General features: G+C 36.7%; 1 protein-coding gene across 3 annotated transcripts in view; it reads right to left on the bottom strand.

Moving 5' to 3' along the window:
• Positions 1–20,527, bottom strand: part of NUP205 (nucleoporin 205) — a 79,022-nt gene that overhangs the window by 32,350 nt on the left and 26,145 nt on the right. For all 3 annotated transcript variants that reach the window (XM_081038683.1, XM_081038684.1, XM_081038685.1), the window contains exons 18-34: positions 18,974–19,163; positions 18,122–18,242; positions 16,639–16,720; positions 16,036–16,200; positions 15,575–15,699; positions 13,201–13,315; positions 11,312–11,461; positions 10,662–10,733; positions 10,154–10,311; positions 9,540–9,620; positions 8,569–8,760; positions 7,800–8,067; positions 7,612–7,710; positions 5,201–5,349; positions 4,295–4,486; positions 3,306–3,427; positions 1,425–1,563 (exon numbers count right to left, since the gene is read on the bottom strand). In XM_081038683.1, coding sequence (XP_080894809.1) covers positions 1,425–1,563; positions 3,306–3,427; positions 4,295–4,486; positions 5,201–5,349; positions 7,612–7,710; positions 7,800–8,067; positions 8,569–8,760; positions 9,540–9,620; positions 10,154–10,311; positions 10,662–10,733; positions 11,312–11,461; positions 13,201–13,315; positions 15,575–15,699; positions 16,036–16,200; positions 16,639–16,720; positions 18,122–18,242; positions 18,974–19,163 — 2,420 coding nt within the window. The remainder of the gene's footprint in view (positions 1–1,424; positions 1,564–3,305; positions 3,428–4,294; positions 4,487–5,200; positions 5,350–7,611; positions 7,711–7,799; positions 8,068–8,568; positions 8,761–9,539; positions 9,621–10,153; positions 10,312–10,661; positions 10,734–11,311; positions 11,462–13,200; positions 13,316–15,574; positions 15,700–16,035; positions 16,201–16,638; positions 16,721–18,121; positions 18,243–18,973; positions 19,164–20,527) is intronic.

Below are 20,527 nucleotides of genomic sequence, written 5' to 3'. Positions count from 1 at the left end.
CTAAAAGCTTTTAATTCTCCTTTTGATACAGTAAATACAAATGAGATAAAAATCCTGACCTTCAAACTTTGCCCTTCTACCTCGGCATTTCATAGTGTACCATCATGGAGGACTCTAATTATTTTCACATATGATGTCTCCTAGGCTTGATTACAAAGCCTTCGCAAATACTAAGCCAAAACAAGCCAAACATCTAATCACTCAGGAACTGTGCCCTCTTTTATTTTTCAATACAGATTCCTGGGCATAATTACTGGACATGAAACTCAGTAATCTATATTTTTTAAAGAAGCTCCTTAGGGGATTCTGCTATGGTCAGTAAAAGACTGGTAGTAGAGGACAAACGTCTTGTACCACAATGGCCAACCTCTACTAAAAAAAATCTTAATCTTTTTTTTTTTTTTGCCTTCTGAAAATTTTTTTTGTTTGTTTGTTGTTTTCTAATTTATTGGGGTGACAATTGTTAGTGAAATTAAATAGATTTCAGGTGTACAATTCTGTATTACATCATCTATAAATCCCATTGTGTGTTCACCACCCAGAGTCAGTTCTCCTTCCATCACTATATATTTGATCCCCCTAACCCTCATCTCCCTCCCCCCTCCAAATATCTTAATCTTAATAAAGCAGAAGACAAGGAAAGCCATTGAGTTTTAAAGAACTGACTCAAAGGACACGTACGAAAGGGGAAGAATGTCACCTAGACTAATGCAGTATAAAATAAGGTGCCTGGTTAGAAACAGCAGCCTGAACTGATGGCAGGAAAAACGGACAAAATTATTAGGTCACAGTTCCTGAGGATATCACAATAAGAGAACAATACAATAAAAGACTGAAGATTCATACTGATAAGCCTAATTAATCAGGGAAGGGCTAAAGTATATATTGCATTATTAAAGAAACAAAGAAACATGTATTTCTGAAAGTTTCACTGAAAAGGGAAAATAAAGCTCATTTCTGGTGCTCCAAAAAAAATTTCTTAATTAGAAAATTCCTTCATTTAAATTACCTCATTCTCTAAATAGCACAACTAAATGTGGCGTTACCTATCTTTTGCATTTTCTGCAAGGCCTACCATAGTGTCAGCCTCCTCTCAATAAAACACCTGGTTGAATTACATTTTAGAACCCAGCTTATTCCCTATCACAATAACTGCTTCCTTTTATAGAAGAACAAATTTAGATCTTTTGCTTTCCATCAGTTACTATTCTATTAATTAGCAGCAGTGTTTCATTCGAACAAGAATACAAAGACAGGTCAATGAACTTCCCAGCAAAGTACAAGGGGCCGGTTTTCAATACCCAGGCGTGCCACAAACAGTATAATTAAGGTAAATTCAGTTATGCTTTCTACACCTTGGGTTTCCGCATTTGTAAAATGAGAATTTGCCACTAGGCGATTTCTACCCTAAGGGTTCCTCTTACCTGTCCTGCTGCCTGCAAGTGCTGGGCCATACTAGACGTGAGGATGACCTGGCACAAGCGGAGAGCTGGAAGGAGAATCTGACGGTACCGGTCCACTGGAGTCGGGATAAATACTGGCGGGTCTCTCAGGACAAACATGCTTCATTCATTCCCACCACACAGGGAGAGAGCAAAGTCCAAGGGTTAGGTACACTCTAACATCCCTGACCATCTCCAGGGCAAACCAGCACAGCTGGCTCATTAAGATGTGAAGCTACTCGCGAGTACTCTGCATCCCATATAAATAGTAAAAATTGGCTTATTTGTTTGAAAAATCTTAGTAAACTAATCTGCATAATTTGAAAAGACAATGCTTGAAATTTCCTAAACATATTTATTCTACTTTAAATTTTCTCTTAGGCCATAGAGACTGTAAGAAATAAGTAAAAGCAAGTTTTTCCCCAAATTTTCCTCTTCTATACCCAAAGCCAAAAATTACACATACATACATACATACATATATATACACACAAAAAACAACCAAGATTTAAAATGATGTTGTCAAGTCACTTGACTTTTAAGGTTAGGTCTCAGAGGATGGTACTGATAAACTATTATTTATTGTAAATGTTTACATTTAAATTTTTAAGTAAAAGAAAATGGTTGTCTTTTGAAGGGAATGAAAGTAGAATATGAAAATAACAGGAAATAAAAGATTTTACACAGACAGTGATGGCAATATGTATGCCAAGAACTGAGGAATGTAATTAACTCAATCCTCTTCACCCAAGGTGAAAATAACTCTCATGTTTAAAACTTTAGAAAGCAATGTAAAAATTTTTTTCTTCCTGAGGTAAAACAGTTCTATAGTTCAAGCCTAAAAAACTCAAGTACTCAATTTGACAATGGATTATTTGAAGAAAATTAGTAAAACTGACCTAAGTGATATTTATTGCTTAAAGGGCAGGTTGTTTGCCTAACAATGTCGCAGCCATGTGGACCAAACAAAAGAAAAAGAAAAATCTATTCGAACTGAAAGGGGAAATCTTGAAAACAAAAGCCTGAAACTTAAAATAATTTGACTTGGGCAGGCCCGGTGGCTGAGGTGATTAGAGCTCCATGCTCCTAATTCCGAAGGCTGCCGGTTCTATTCCCACATGGGCCAGTGGGCTCTCAACCACAAGGTTGCCAGTTCAATTCCTCGAGTCCCACAAGGGATGGAGGGCAGCGCCCCCTGCAACTAAAATTGAACAGGGCACCTTGAGCTGAGCTGGTTGGAGGGTGTCCTCTCAACCACAAGGTTGCCAGTTCGACTCCCACAAGGGATGGTGGGCTGCGCCCTCCACAACTAAGACTGAAAGGACAACAACTTGACTTGGAAAAACGTCCTGGAAGTACACATTGTTCCCCAATAAAGTCCTGTTCCCCTCCCCCCTCCAAAAAAAATCTTAAAAATATATAATTTGACTTGAGGCTTTCAAATTAGTAAGCAGTTGGTAAAATGTTAAAATGAGAAAAATATAAAATACTATTCCAGTCATCAGGAATAGGAAATCCACAACAAGTTATAATATAATTACAATAGAAGACCACTGTAACTGAAAACATGTATTTCTGTTGAACAAAACAATAAAGTTGGGAAGAAAAACATATACTAACAAATGCTCTCCCATTTCCCTCTTATATTACTGCTCTAAAATAGAAAGCTTTTAGGTCCCTACCCAGTTTACCCTTATTAGCAGCTCCCCTTTATTAGTAAATGGCAGGAGTGTATGACCAAAAAAAAAAATCATCAAGATGAAAGAGAATTATAAACCAGTGGCAAAATTATGTGTGGAATTTCTTTTTTCCTTAATAATCCTTTACTGGGAACCTAATAAAACAATCTGTATGGACACTTACCCCTGTGGGTCCATTTCCGGGCGCATGTCATAGACTTGGCATTGTGCCAGTCTCATAATCACCCCAGACCTCAGCAGCTCTAATGCGCCCTGCTGTATCTTAGCCACTCTTGTGAGAAATGCCTAAGTAACAACAACAACAACAAAATCATCAGGACAGAAATCATATCCAAAGGCCTCAGATAGAAATGAGACTCTCTCATGGCATATTTCTGATCTTGAACCATCACTAAAGAGAAGGGGCACATTATACCACCTTTCTTATAGGACTTTTTGAGGATTAAATGGCACACTATATCTGAAGTGCCACATACAGAGTGGCTCGCGCAAATTATTTAACTGAACTGTAGCTTCTGTTATCAGGTGGGCGTCTGGAGGGCAGGGAAGGCTCTGTTTGGCTCCCAGCTGTGTCTCTAGTACCTAGTGCCACGCCTTCCGTATGATATGTAGTTAATACATACTTGTTGAATAAATGAATGAAAGAGGGAAAAAAGCATTAATGAATAATCTAAGACTTTAGCGCTTCTATTATAGTAACACTGTGATATTTTTAACCAGGAGGAAACAGAAATTAAAATAGATTTGGAGGAAAGAAAATAGTGAATTACAGACTGTACTGAAAATTCTGTAAATTAGAACCAGCACATCTCCGTGGGAATGTTCAATAGGCCACTAATACTGTCAGAATTTTGTCGTGGAATGACAGCTTTGCTCCCTGCGCTCCTCACAGAGCACCAAGCAGCACCTGAGTAAGCAGTAGTCCCATAACCCAACTAACCCTCTCAGGATCAATTCAATTCAACTTTGGCACGCTTAGAAGATTCATTTCTAGCACATGTCCCCAAATTTAAAACTTCTTGGAATGATTACAGCTTACATGATACAAATATTCAAAATGTAGGCCACGTGGATGTCCTTTAATACATCTATCCCTCCCCCAAGAGGAAATGAGTGGTTGATCTGACTTCATGTGAATATAAAAAGCCTTACCATTTTGGATTCATAAGTATAGAGGGCTTTTAAAAGCGGAGGTTGTGGAGTGAGTAAACTCTGCAAAGTATGGTCGTCTTCCACCAAGCTATCTACAAGCACCTTCAAATAGCCGCTGTTGGAAAGGTACAGGAGCCACTGCTGCTGCTTGTCCACGGAGACGATCCGATCAAGTAGGGCCAGCGCCAGCATCTGATGGGAGGGAAGTCAAAGTCTAAAACATGGAGACGGCTACCAAAATATTTCTGGTATAAAACCTAATTACATTAAAATAATAGCATTAAATATTTTAACAGAATCTAAACATGACTTGTTGGAGGAAAAGGATTTTTCAAAAGAGCTTCTTTTTTGGTTATTAATTGTAAAATTTTATATGTTCACTATAGAAAACAGAAAAGTACACAGAAAACACAAAGTCTGATAAACACAATTAATCTATTTTTGTCTATTGCCTCCCACTCTTTCTTCTATGCATTAGAAACACAAACTTTTATTTTAACATAATTGAGAATTTACTACACAGTTGATGTTTTACCCTATTTCTTAAAATCCTGTTTCCCGCAGTTTTCGAAAACATGATTCAAACGCTATGGAATTTTCCACTAGTGAGAAGTTATCTGCAGCATCTCTGTTATTTCTACCAGTGTCAGGCCAACCTCAAAATCAGCAAAACCATTATTCTTTTTGGGAAAATTCTGAACTAGGGGAGACTCTGATCAGAATTAAACAAAATATATGAATAAACAAAATAGAAATTCCAAATTATAGCAAATAAGCAAATTCACTAAAATATATTGCAGAAACTAATTCTCAATATGTAACATATATTTGAAAAGTTAATTCAGTTTATACCATGACAAGTCAAAATATCTGTTCAATTATAATACCAAAGAGGAGCTACCATACCCTTCCAATCTCATGACCATCGCAAGCGTCTCGACAGACCACTTCCATGAGGGCGGCACCGTAGCTCTCAATGATGGCTATGTTTTCTCGCTGTAGTTTACTAAACACATCTTCAGGGGCTGTCAACCTTTCCCACATCGTTTTCTTGGCTAAGAGTTACAACAGAAAAAAATTTAAAACACTCCAGTAAAAAGCAGTTTGGTAACTGGAATTATAGCTCACACACAACAACAAAAACATCCTAGCATTACTGCATGAACACAAAAACCCACCAATCCATGAGTGTGGGCAGGTAAACTTTAAGAACACAACACACATATGCCCTGCACGTACATTAAGGTAACACTGTTACTAGGAAAAGGATAAACTATTTGTAAAGAAATCAAAATGAATTATGAAATTCCAGGAGAACCAATGTCCTGTAATTATTCTGCTAATCCCTCTGTGTTTATCTTTTATTGAGATCTCTGAGAATTTAGCTAGAAAGGATCAGGAACAACGTAGACAAAAATCTGCTCCCCCAGAAATCAGGTATTTTTATTCTTTTATCTTTTTAATTGAAATACTTACTAAAAAGAAAAGGCGTACCCATCATGAAAGTAATTTAAATGTACAATGATAACTACAGATATGATCATACATTTTACATAACCTTTTAGAAAAGTTTCATAAATACATTTCATAGAGCAATAATCTGCATCTGAAACTTATCTTATAACTTTTCCCCCGACTACTACATAGTAGTAGTTTTTAAATTGGGGAAAGGTTCTCAAGATAAGCTGATCAGAATGGAGAGTAAAAACGAAGCAAGCTTAATCATGAAAATAAAGATAATCCACACTGTGGTTTATAGTCCATTATCAAGCTTTTGAAGCAGGCAGACCTTCAGAGTTTTCATAAACAGAAAGTAGGTACAGTGTCTAGCACAAAAGTATACGACCAATAAATATTTATTAAATTCAATATTTCTAATTTAAAACTTTAGAACTAATAGAAAACTTTAATATTTCTAATTTAAAAATAAGCAGTAATTAATACTAAGAAAAAAGTAAAGGATGAAATTACTCTAAAAGTAGTTCACTTGAAAATTAAAAACAAAGGAGAATTTTCTTTTATGGTCACACTGCTTTACCACATCTTGATGATTTATACAAAGCATGATGTAGAGCTCCACCTAGTGCTTAAGTGAAGATTTTGCCAATTCAACTACGTTAAAAATTTTAGCCAGGAAAATGGAGTTGTGTTGGGGTGGCAAGGGGAGAGTGGGATTCCCATTACTACCTCTTTAAAAAAAAGCTATTTGTTTAAAAAGCCTCTCTGAACTAGTCTTTTATTTTTAAATGACCTTAACATTTTTGAGCATTATTTAAGTGGGTAGCACATTTCTATAAATATACCATTTGGTTATCACTACCTTCTATGGAAGATATGTAAAAAAATATAACCAGTAAAGAATATGAAATAATCTGGGTCTTACACACAGAGTGGTTTTCAAGAATCTATGTACAAAATAACAAATACTTATAAGGGTTCTCAGAAGAGCACAAGGAGCCCATTATCAGAAGGTACTTATGACAAGTTCTTAAAGTAGCAAAATAACTGGCTTAGAGTATGTGTTGGTCTGTTGAACTGCTAAAAATATTTTTCATATCTGGAGACGAGAGAATGCAGATTGTTACTCTTAATTAAAAATGCTAACTACATTTTAGAAAGCAGCACTTATCAATGTCTTAAATATGCAAATCTTCTGACCAAGAAATTCTACTCCTTGCAATTTGTTCATGAAAAACCTCACATTAGTACAAAAAGACATACGTACGCTATCAGTGAGAGTTTACACTGACAGAGGGCCATTCGACAGAATCTATTAAAAGAAAAACGTGCATGCTCTTTCACAGGGAAATTCCACGATGAAGTATCCTTCTTGAAAAATACATAAGCAGGCAAAACGATATTTGGGGCAACTTTTCTGTGATAGTAAAATTAGAAATACTTTAAATGCCTATAAATAAGGCAAATGGGAAAATACAGGTTACTTCCATACTATGGAATGGCAGCCATTTTAACATTTAGCTACATACGGACTGTGATACATGGCAAAGAGAAGAAAGATGCGTACACACTGTGTACACACAGCGTATCGTTCAGTGGGACCAGAGGCAAGAGACGCAGTTACAGAAGTAATTAAGCTCAAGTAGTATTTGAGGGTTTGTTTTGACAGTACTCATGTACTACCTTCATAATTTCAGAAAACTAAACATTCTTCAACTTCAGAGTAAACACTTTATGATTCCATAAAGACTCATTTATTACAGCTTTGCGTAGACAAAGGATGGAAAAGTGATTTTTTTTTTAATTTAAAGTAAGCAATCTCCAAAACCAGAAGAGATTAGAAATATATCTAACTCCACCTGCTTCTAAGGTATCCGGCTCGTCTGGCCTCTGGGCGATCTGCAGGTAATAAAGCAGAGAGCCATACAGGTGTGTCCTCACTCGCTGGAAACCACCACCTGAGGACACACAGCAAAAGCCTTTTTTAGAATTAAACTTAAAACAAACACACAAGTTGTAATGCATAGAAAACGAAGATGAAACAAACCTGTCTTCAAAATGAAGTCTAACAGTTTCTTCAATATGATGTGAAGCGAAGAATCTCCAATAGAAGCAAAGCCCACCACGGGGTTCTGTGCTGAGGGAGGTGAGCAGAAGTAACTGTCCAGCATGAAAGCGTACGGGGCCTCTGCGGGCCCCAGGGCTAAGGGCTGCTTCTGCTCTGTGCGGACGGCTTGGCTCAGGTGCGCGGTCAGCGTGAACACGGCCCCCGCCACCACTGGCATTAACTCCTGCGCGGCGGCGTCATCCAGTATCTTAAGGCAGAGAGACGGATCAGTGAGGTCTCTGCTTTCGGCGACAGTTGTTAACACATCTCAGACACGTTTAGCTTTTCAACTACCCGAAGAATATAAGAACAGAATTGTGCTAGTCAAAGAAAATAAAAGCCAGTACAGAGAGAGAAATTTCAATATGACATGTTCTGAACCCGAAGTGATTCCTATCAGAATGCCCTGGAGAAGTTTTTCCTGGAAAGTCACATAAGTGGCCTCACCACCAGGGTCCCATTCAGTAGATCTGGGGTGATATCTGTCTGTGTGTATTTTTTCAAAGCTCCCTAGATAGTTCTGATACACACTGGTGGAGAGCCACTCCTGTACCGAATTAACACCTTTTGCAAGGAAAGTCTGACATGGGCATTGTACAACTCTTTTTACTCCTAATGTAAAATGGGAAAAAAGGAGGTTGGTGAACTATGTTCCACTGCTACATCAATATCTGTTCAGCATTATGAAGTGATTTAGGAAGTATGTCACCTTATCATGCACATCTTGTAAAATATCACGGATAATCAGCTGTCGGTCCTCTGCCTGGATGAGGTCCTGGGGACAAGCTGTCAGTATAATTTCTACCAGCTGCCTCCAGGACTCTAGCACATGCCGTTTTGCATGAAGACACTGCAACAACTTGTTTCTTTCTACCACATACTGAAGGATAGTGCTGATTTCCTAAAGCCAGAGAAATTGAATCACAACGTTAACACATAGACCAACAATGTCTTTTACCAACAGGTTCCTATTTTTAACATTGTCAGTTAATCTGAAAACATTTATATTTTGGAAACATTCACAGGCATGCCAGTCAGCCGGTAACTTTTCATGTTAGTAGTAGTGCTATAATATACATGGTCGTGTGTGTGTGTGTGTGTGTGTGTGTGTGTGTGTGTGTGTGTAAAAGTGTAAAGCAGGAAGCAGAGGTGGTATGGGTGGAAATGAGCTTTTTAACCCCATCTTCTTTCTCCTTGCAATGTCTACTTTACTTATTCTGGAGCACTAGAGTTGCCTAAAACCCAAGTTCAATAGCATGTTTCCCTGACGTGTCTTTTATTTCTTTGACTCTTGCTTTGGCCTAGCTAGCTGTGTTTCCATGTATGTGGTTCTTTCCACCTGACCTCTTACCCCTAACTCCCATTTTGTGATGACAAATGACTCTCCTCCCTCATTGGTACGGAAGAAGTGGAATCTAACACACAACACGAACAGGCTGCAAATCCTTAACTAGCCTAGCAGAAAAGATGTTATTTATTCTGGCATCCAGACGTTAACTTCAGTTCAGTTTATAAAAGCTTTACATAAAGTCAAAAGTGAAAGATTCCATTAACGTTTAATTTTTAAGTAGTTTACAAGTCAATTTATTGTTTTATCTTCTAACTGGCAATGTAAGCAGTTTCAGTAATTATAAGATTAAGGCTAACTACATACCCAATAGCTTGGGTATGTAGGCTTACCTCCAATAGTAGAGGTCTCTGTCCTATGGCTGCCATACCCTGAAGGGCATTTACTTCAGCTACAAGAACCCTATGAAGAAACTATGTAAGTGGGAAAAGAGAGAAAAACGAGACCATTTCAGATACTGGTAGATTAATAACCCCCAGCAATTACTATAAACTGCCCTAGAAGGAAATGTTTCAGATGCTTTTATACGAGTACATAATCTAACAGTGACACACTGTCCAGTTTCTAGTCAAAAATGTTAGGTACGCCTCATATTCCAGAGAGTGGTACCAAAGAGCCTCTGTGGCGGGTAAGTTACAGCAACTGCCCTGATATCTTCTCTCTCTTAATGAGGCCATTAACCTGGTAGAGCATTACAGAGTTAAAAATATTCCATACATATAGCTGGGTAACACGACTACTAAGAGGAAGGTGATGAGGGGCCTTTTAAAGAGGTAAAGTTCGTGTGTCCTGCTCAGTTTTACTTCCTAGCTGTTGGAAAACTGGAAACCACAGTCCAATAAACCCGTATCTCTATCAGAAAACAATAGCTGAATGGTTATCTTTTTGCCTGATGACTCAGTCTGAACCAACTGATATACTGCACACACTTTAAGGAAGTCCTCACCTTGACATTGCAGACTGTCTGGCCCCGTAAATTCTTGTGTTCACAGTTAGCAATAACTTGTTCAATCTGGGCCCGATCAAAGAAATCCAATTGCAAAGGCTCTGGGATCTCCTGACTGAAGTCAATTGAGTCAAGAATACTTAGAATTTTTCGACGTACTAGAAATAATAAAAAGTCGTTTAGTTTTACTTGGGACAGTGAGGAGAAGAGAAAACCATACGTACTCAGCTCACTCTCAAAAGATAGTGAGTGCTATGTTCAGAAAGAAAGTTAGTCTATAAACTGAAAGCTATACTGAAATCTAAATTTAATTTTATTTCTAAAACTTCCATTTGCAAAATTATTTTCACCTTAGTCATAAAAAAATGTTTTGGGGATGACAAGCTATCTTTTATATAGTTTTTCTATACCAGGTAAAAATTTGTAAGTACAAGCACAGTCCTTATCTCATGAAATTTTAAGCCATTCAGTATATCTATAAATTTATCACAGATTCAAAGGGCTTTACCTTTTGTAGCAGTGTCAAAGTGAAGGAACCCAGAGACAGACCTATTTTCATCTTCTATTCCTCCTTCACCATCTGTTGGAGCGTCAATAATAACAGACCAGAAGAAGAACAACACACTTGTAAAATTTATTTGGACATAACACACAAAGTATTTTATTTCTAGGTCACTGTTTCTAGGTCACAGAGCCCTTTGCAAATAAATAATTAAGATGCAAAGATGAGGACTTACAAACAACATTTATCTAACTCTTTCTGTTCCTATGGGATCCACTTCACAATTGTAAAAGGGATAATCAGAACTCCAAAAGAGGCAGGACCCAATCATGCCAATGAGATGATCAGAAAAGCTTATGCTTAATTTGCATGTTAATACATATTTAAAATATCTTTGATCATGCTGGCTCTGTGTGACAAACTCTACTGAATATTTGAGTATATGAGTATAGCAAAATGGGGATGCTTCAAACAATAATAAAATGACAATCACGGGATGATTTAAGAATTTTGTGTTTTAAGGAAAAACATTTGAAAGGCAGAAAGAAATTGTTTGGCCTGCGATCCCATACTAAGCACAAGTTCCAAGTTGTGCCTGCATTCCTCCAGACCAGTCAGCAGCACAATGAAACAAACGCCAACATTCGCACGCTTACCTGAGTATGGTTTCACTGGCATGTCATCCAGTAAGAGGTGCAGGAGCCTCTGGGTATGTGACCGCTGACGATTCAGAGAAGTCACCCTTAGTTCTATTGAGGCAGTCTTCATCAGCCATGACATTTGGTTCAACATAGATATTTCATATTCTGGAAGTTCCATACACAGATTTAGTTTCCCAGAATAATAACACAAGATCAGAACAGACCTAAATTCCATTAACTCATCAGATATTTCTCCCATGGAACATAGGCAATAACTTATGAAACTTGGCCACATGATAATTTCTCAAAATCTGTAACATTAAAAAGGAAAAATGCCAAAGGCGAAAAAAATGAGCTAGTATATGTCTATAAAGATGAGCAAAAGCAAATGAAGAATAAAAGAGAATCAAGTTTCCATGATGAAGATAATTTCATACAGATCTACAGAATTCTCAAGTCTGTCACATTTTGACATTAATATAGATCCTACTTAATACTTCAGGAAAAAACCACAACAGGTAATTCTCAAATATGTACTCTGTAAAAACCTATCATACTTTGATTTTTATTTCATAAATACATTTTAAAAAATGAAAATAAATTTAAATTGCGTAACATTACGATAGCTCTTAAGATAATCAAGGACATTTGGTTTAACATACAATATGAGCACGTGGGAGGCACAGCTGCCGCCCAGCACACCTCAGAGAACACAGCAAGTTCACGTGGGACCTGATTCAAGGGGCACGGCCTCACCCTGTATGAATGCTGTGGACCTGATCAAGGTCTCCAAGGACAAGTGGGCTCTCAATTCCATCAAGGACTGAGCCCCAATCAAGGACTGAGCCCCATCCCCGCTCTGTGCATATTAAAGCCTTTTCAGAAACAAACAAATATATATTTAGGGTTGGGCATCACTTATATAAGTTTTTAAATCCAGTATCAATTTAATATGCCTGGCTTTGAAATCCTAAATTGTGACAGCATAAATATAAAACACACCAACTACTACTACCACTAATAATAATGGGCAAAGTTAGATCGATTTTTGAAAAATAGATGCCATAATAGGGAACATTAACTTTTCATTCAATTTAGGTATAAGGGAGGGTTTCTTAAAAAGTTTTTTATGTAAACAAAATCTTAGGACTAAAAATAAGATACACTTATGAAAATGAAGTGAAAAAATTTTGCTATTAGATAATTCCCAAGATTCTTTCACACCATCACTCTAAAAAGTAAATTAGAAGCAGATAATTACTAATGATAGAAATTTATTATGAAATCAGTGAGCCTAGATTTCTCAAAACATAAAGCTGATAAAGTAAACTTTAAGAACCTCAAAAGACCAACACTGTCTAGACATTACATGAATAACATAACAGAAAACTGTTAAAAACTGATCAATCAGAAAACTACATAAAGTAGAATCCTATACATAGGTAGCCTGGAATAATTGTGTTGGTCAGGTCAATAAAGTAAGTTAGAAATAGTTTCCACAATAACTAGTTTTCTATTTTTCATTTCAAGACTTAATTGGTTTCAATATATACACAAGAAACAAACACGAGAGATTTTTATAAAACAATTTTCCCTTAAAAAAATCTCAATTTCCAGAATTTTCTTATGTAAATCCTTATCCTTCAACACAATTTTAAATTTTATTTGTTAGGAAAAGCATCAAATTCCATCTTTGACAGACTATTTTTAAATAATTTTGTAGTAGCACCTCAAACATCAGTCTCCTCTAGCACGAATTACAAAAGCAACCCAAAGTAACAGCAAAATAACAAAATGAGAACAGAATTCCACAAATACTGTAACTGTTACCCCCAAATGTTATATAAATAAAATCACTGAACATAGACTTTGCAAATTTGTTATAAGGAAAAATAATGTCCTACCTTTGTTAGAAAAAGGTAAATGTTGCAACTGAGAAAATAAGAAATCCTGGCTGGTTCTCAGGTACCTCATCGTGGGGCCAGATGTATCAGAGCACGCACATAACTGATATAACACCTTAAGAGTTAAAATAAGAAAAGCTACAAGTCAGTTGTTGTGTGTTATATATTTTAACATAAAATGTGAACTTCGATCTACTAAGTGAAAACTAAGACCCATCAATAACTCAGGCTAAATGGAGAAACAGTATGAAACTTAAAAGCTCAGTTATAAGCAGTCCTTAGTACCTTAACTCAAGAAGATCTAGTAGAATAAAATTGAGAGTGCTGTAGACATTATTATAAGACTAATCTAAATATATTTCTTAATATACTATACACACATAGTTAATTAACAAGTTTTAGTATTTTAACTATTATTAGTGGCAAATTTCTTGGAAATAACTTCTGAAAACCATAGCTATTTTATACCAACCTCAGGAAGATAATAAATTTACCAGGATTGAAGCAATTGAAGAATTACAAAGATCTACAGATTTGACTAAATAACAAATACAAAATCTAAATAAAAATTTAACAGAAAAAACAGAGATAAATGCTTTTATATCAAACATAAGAAAAAGTGTACAGCTATAATACATCTAAAGATCTCCAGATGTATGAATAGCTTCTAAAGATCCAAATAGGTAAAACGGCAAAAACGTTTTACATGAGAAAAAAATTAAAATAGCCCATAATCAAGAAAAATATTCAGCCTTTTAAGTAATATAAGAAATTAAGGCAATAAGGCAGGCCTCTATAGTAAATCAGCAAAAATTTTAAATGTAAAAAGTAAATCCCAGTATTTGGCGAAGTGGTCGTGTAAATTTCCATTCATGAGTGCCTTATTTTACAAACATTTATTAGATGTTTTCCATGTACCAGACACTTTATATTCACCTATTATTGGCACCATTTAATACCCACTGTAATTGTTACGATTGCTTCCAAATTAAAATCTGAAGATACAAAATTATTCATATCCTTTGACCCAACAGTCTATCTTCATTATTGGCAGATTCCGTACTTGCAACTATGTCTGCCTGCTAAAATTTGTCACTCCAGAATCAATACTCACTACCTTTGGGGTCATTCATAGAAACACACAGAGCAGCAAAAAATAGGAGCCTTGTGACAGGAAGCAGAGTGCTTCCGGTGGGCTGACTAAGACGATTTTCCACAAAAAGGCTCAAATACCGTATTTCCCCGAAAATAAGATCAGCTCTAATGCGTCTTTTGGAGCAAAAATTAATATAAGACCCGGTGTTACATATTATGCTATATTATATTGTGATTGTGATTGTGATTGTGATGTGATGTGATGTGATGTGATACCAGGTCTCATATTATAGTAAAATAAGACCGGGTCTTATATTAATTTTTGCTCCAAAAGATGCATTAGAACTGATGGTCTGGCTCTTATTTTCAGGGAAACACAGTATAATGCGTTGAACCCAATGGAAAATCTAACAGAATGCTGCCTACTAAGATGCAAACATCTTGAATGGGGAGGAGCTAAGAAGAGAAAGGGCCAAATGATCCAGTTCTAAGCTTCATACTTTGTTTTATCATGAAGACAATAAAATCTTGAGGATATGTTTGGGAAAAAAAAAAGAAGGCTAGAATGTGTCTTACAGAGAAAAAAATACAGGTATTGCATAATCTTCGTTCAGGCATGAGTTTTAGTGCTGCTGGCCAAATTCTTAAAATACTTATGAAATAAATAAAACAAGAGTAAATAAAAGAATAAAATACAAGTAAGCACAAATAAAAACAGAAGTTCTTGTTATAGTTTAAACTTTACACTAATTTGAGTTTCTACCATCTTACATTTACCTATAAAGCTACATAATTTACACGGTTCTTAAAAAGTGCTTTTAGTTACATTCTTATATTCTCATTTAAGCCTACCACTAGCCCATTTCACAGATTAAAAAACTCAAGAGAAGTTTCATGGCATGCCCAAGATGACTTCCTAGAAGGAGCGGAGATGGGAAGCAGAAGTCCCATGCCCCAAATCCACTGCTCTCTTCACCAAAAAAGCAGCAACTTGAAATATAGTAGTATCATTGGAAAGCTTCTACATTACCGGGTCAAAATCCATCACAAAAATCAAATTTCCCTCATTTTTCAAGTGATCAACATATAGGATATGTAGACCGATAGGATCTTGGGGTTTATGCTTTACGGATTTTACCCATAAATGAAAGACAGGTCAAACTACCAAATGAATTCATTTCAGCTCAGCCTTACTGTCATACTTTTATTTCTGTGAGGTACTCAAACAACTGGTTAAGTTTCTTCTATTCAGCGCTACTAAGTACAGCCCTCTGTATACCTGATAACACAGCTCAGCGAGTTGAGGCAATTCTCTCACTGCCATCGGACCTGTCCTCCCCTTGGTTCCTTTCTCCAAGATGTTTAAGATGGCATGAAGGCACGTCCGAGGGCAACCTAATACTCCTACATGAAACCAAAAGAAAATTCAATTTTTCTTTTAAAACGTCTGTACTAAAACCTGAAAATACCTTTACAAAAGATAAATTCCATAAACATCTATTCTACATAAACAGCGTTTCAAATATTGATACAGAAAATTGGTAATTTCTCATTTTCTAAGGCTTTTTGGCAAGACTTGATCCTAAAGACAAGTCCTAAAGACTGACCCCATCACATTACCTTTTCATACATTATTTATTTCTTTCATTGAGTTATCCCATGATCTCAGAATTCAACAAATGACCATTTAGCTACATAAATATGAAAAGCAATAAATGTCTATGTGCCTTACGACAATACCTGGATCTTGTAGGTTTGTGGTACTGACGGGTTTCTTCAATTCAAAGCCCAGTAAGTAGAGAGCAAGACTGGGTGGATTGCGTTCCAAAGAGGTGATGAGAAGATTCAAGATGTGGATTCTTGTTTCATGACGGATTCCAGCTAATTTCTTTTCAAGTTCTGATCCTTTATGTGGAAATCATAAAACAAAATTACAAAACAATAAAAAGCTAACAGAAGTCAAATTTACGAATTATGCTAAGCAAAGTAAGTCAGACAAAGACAAATACCATATGATTTCACTTATATGTGGAATATAAAAAAACAAAAAGACTAAACAAAATAGAATAGAAACAGACACACAGAGCAAACAAGCTGATGATTACCAAAGGGGACGGGGGTCACAGGATGGGAATGTTTTTAAAATGGTGGAAGAAAAAACAATTAGTTTCAGTTTACCTGATTAGCCATTACATTGAGTTCAGATTTGTTTAAGTGTCCCAAAAGCCTTATACATTTATGCTAGCAAATTCTCTAATTTCTCTCCCATCACCATTAGACAGTTAACAGTTTTCTTTAGATTACGTATTTATATGAAGTAAAAAATGTTAATCTAAGACACACCCTCTTCTAGACGTACGAATTCTTCCGTATCTTCACTATCCAAACACTCCACAAATCCAGCCATCAGCTTCTGACTTATAATCTGAAGTCATGTAAAGGTAAAAAAAGAACAAATCATAATAAGTTTCTACATATTAGAAACTGTGATAAATATGGTATATAATTATAAACATTTGTCTATAAAGTAAAAAGGCAAATCTGCTCCAAGTATTTAGGTTTTAGTTATGTTTTCAATTAATAGAAAACAGTTCTTTAAATTGCTATATGTTAGCTCTCTATAAAAATAATTTAAAAAACCAAAAATTTTTAAAGTTCATTGGTTTCAAAACTTGCTTCCCTCATTTCCTTTCCCAAAACATCACGGCAGTTTTTTAAAAAATAACATTTAAATTGCCGTTTCATGACCTCTTCATTATATACTCAGTGCTACGGGATCTTAACTAAAATATAAAATAAAATTCTCATCTTCTCTCTTTAGAAATGCATTACTTATTACCAGTTTTATATTTCTGGCTGAGAGATTAAATACTACTCAATCTCCTTAAGAAATCTAGCAGGATGTTAAAATCAGCAATAATTCATACTCAAATAAATGCCAGTGAACTGAAAAGGTTCATATTCAACACCCCAATTGTCACATGGTTTTCACACACCTCATCCCAAAACCAGATTAGGTATCTATATTTTACGATAAATAGTGGCTCTCTACCTGGGTGGTACTGCTACCCCAGACGGCACTAGAAATATGTGGGGCATTTTGAGTTGTCACAACTAGAGGTTACTACTGACAGATGGTGGCAGGGGACCAGGGATGCTGAGAGTCCTACAATATGAGGGACAGTTAAACACAAAATGAAAATGCCCCACCCAAAATGCCAGAGGAGCCCATTTCAGAATACTGTGGAGTACACAAAATTCTTCAACTAGCTAAAGCAGTGGTCCAACATAAAGATATAATGGGACAGATGTCTATAAAGAGAAAAACAACAGATTCCCCAATCAACGAACAGATTATAAATTGGATTAGTAGAGGAACATGTGAAAATTCTCCACAGTATAATATCAAATGAAGTGACACAAATGTGGGTTACCAGAAAGCCAGGAAACAGACAACTCACTACAGTGAGACCCATGCAGAGGCTCACTCAGAACAGAGGCAACCGACCCAGGGAGCCACCAAGGATGCAAAAAATAAAGAGAAGTTGCATCTACAAACCCAATCACTTTAACGCACTTAGAACAGCAATCATCTTCTCATTAAGCCTTACAGCCACACACTAGAGTACCTGTAGTATCACTGTGAATGGTATTTGGTATTATCGTCAAATAAAAATCACAGCCCAGTACATGGGTAGGTTTTCACCCATCATATCTAATTCTACTTACTCTCAGAGAATTTTTCCACAAACAAGAATAAGATTCCTCATAGACACTGACTTCCATATAGACTCAGAGTGCACCAAAAATTAACAAAATCAGTTACCTGGTCATGTGTGAAATCACCAACCAATTTTATCTGAATATTGGTGTTGCAGGAGATACAGCAGAGGATCTTGGCACTTTCAAAAGCCAGTTCGGAATTAGTATTGCCGTGGTATAGGTATCTTTAAAACAAGAAAACATTTGAGGAACAATGCGATGAAACTTGACTTCTCACTATTCTCAATAAAGACCATTTAGAACCAGGACTTCTACCCATATAACACTTTTGGGTAAATGAGACGTTTTCCCCCTTCTAACTTGGTGCACCCTCTTACGGGTTGAACAGTGTTCCTCCAAACTTGCTATGCTGATATCTGAACCCACAGTGACCTTATCTGGGAAGAAGGTCTTTGGAGAGGTGGTCAATCAAGTTAAGATGAAGTCAGTAGGGAGGGCACCAGTCCAATGACTGGTGTCCTCATGAAAAGGGGAAAACTGGACAATGACACACATGGAGAGAAAGCCATGTGAATCTGAAGGTGGAGATCTGGGTGATACTTCTGGAGGACTGGGAACACCAAACGTTGCCAGTATAGCACCACAAGCTAGGCTGTATACAGTGAAAAGTTTGCTCCCCAACCTGTCTTCCAAACATCCAAATTCTCTATAGGAGACAAACAATATGAAGATTATATCATTTTATGCTTAGAAATGTTTAGGACATAGAATAATTAAGAAGAGGAAAAAGAAATTGTAAGGTTCAGACTAATTAAAATCAGAGCGAGAGACGGCAAGAACAAAATAAGGCCAAAAATAAATGGATACATTAGGGATCTGACCAAGTTTGGAAATCAAAGCTACAAATGCCCAACTGATTCACGTCATCATTCTTCCCCCTACAAATGTAAGCTACCTGGCAATATTCACCACATTATCAGCCTTCTTAGTTCTGGGATTGATTCCCTGCAGCAGCTGTTCTAAAGGAGAGACTATTAGGGCCAGCTGACTCTCTCGTAGGAGATCCATGAAGAGATTTTCCTTTTGCAGGGTAAGATTGAGAAGTGCAAGGCAGTGCTGTACTGCTTTCTCCAAGTGCTTCTTCCCTGTAAACCCCAAACTGAAGTTAGAAAGTTCTACATGAATCTTAGAAACTCACAGTCAATTCTTAGGAAAACAAAGTAAAAGGCAAGTTCTAGATTCAAAAAGCCCTCAAGTTCTCAATGTTTCAGCAGCAACTTCACAAAACTGCTCTCCCATGCCAGTCATGGTCTTTTCTGTGAGTTGTTACTTTTATGCAATGGCCTCTCAGTCACTTTTCCTGGTATCTTTTCCATGATTATTTAGATTAATGGTTTTCTGATGGGGGTGATTTTGGGCCCAGGGGGCATGTCGCAATGTCTAGAGACACTTTTGATTGTCACAACTGGGGAAGTGTCACAGTCATCTAGTGGGTAGAGGCCTACAATGCACAAGGAGGCCTACACAACAAAGAATTATTTGGCCCCAAATGTCCATGGTGCCAAGGCTGAGAACTGATTTAGAGTAATACATACTCATTGTGGAAAATATGGGGAGGGAGGCGAAAATATAAATAAAGATCACTTATAATCCTATCATTCAAATTTAAAACACATGGGCTCTGGAGCCAAATTGCCGAGGTTCAAATCACAGTCCTGACACTGGAGACAGATGTAAAACCTCCTTGTGCATCAATTTCCTTATTTGTTATCTAGAAATAATATCTACCACATGGGGGTTTTGTACAGATTAAATGTGTTAATACATGTAATATGCTTTTAAAAACACCAAGTACATTGTAAGCACTCAATAAATGACAATCATTAGTAGTAACAATGGTATTTGTGGGGACAGAGCCAGGAGTACAGTTTCCAGGCTCTTGGCCTCATGTGGAAAGGTGCTGGTAGTACCTTTCAGGTAGTAAATGGCCAGCAACTGTGATTGGACGGCCATCAGCTGTGGCGAGTTGGCCGTCAGCTGTAACCAGTGAGCCATTGGCCACTAATATAACTGCTGTGGCTACGTTAGCAGCAAAATGGGGGCTAGGAAGGGCAGACTGTGGATTGCGGATTGCAGAGAGTCAGATACTACTAGCGAGAATATAGTGGTATGACATATGGCTCCGTGGGTGTTCCTTTTTGGCCTCCCATATCCTGCGCTCTCATGCGGGGAGCGGGACTAGAGACCCCACATGACAACATTAAATAAAATTTAGTGAAAACTTATGTACCTATAGTAAGTGCTTTTACAAATATATGGAAAAAACAAAAAGTACTTTAGATTTAAATTTAGGTATGTTATACACGTTAAAGAAAGATACTTAGAATTACCTATAAAAGACTCTACAGTGAGACACAGTTATAGTGAGAGTCTGTTCTTTAGTGTTTTCACTTTTAATATACTTTCATTATATGACTCCCTGAAAACATCTTACAGTAAAAAAGAACTT

The sequence above is a fragment of the Rhinolophus hipposideros genome (genome assembly GCF_964194185.1).
Source record: "Rhinolophus hipposideros genome assembly, chromosome: 25".
NCBI lineage: Eukaryota > Metazoa > Chordata > Mammalia > Chiroptera > Rhinolophidae > Rhinolophus > Rhinolophus hipposideros.
This window is presented reverse-complemented; position numbering and strand designations above follow the sequence as displayed.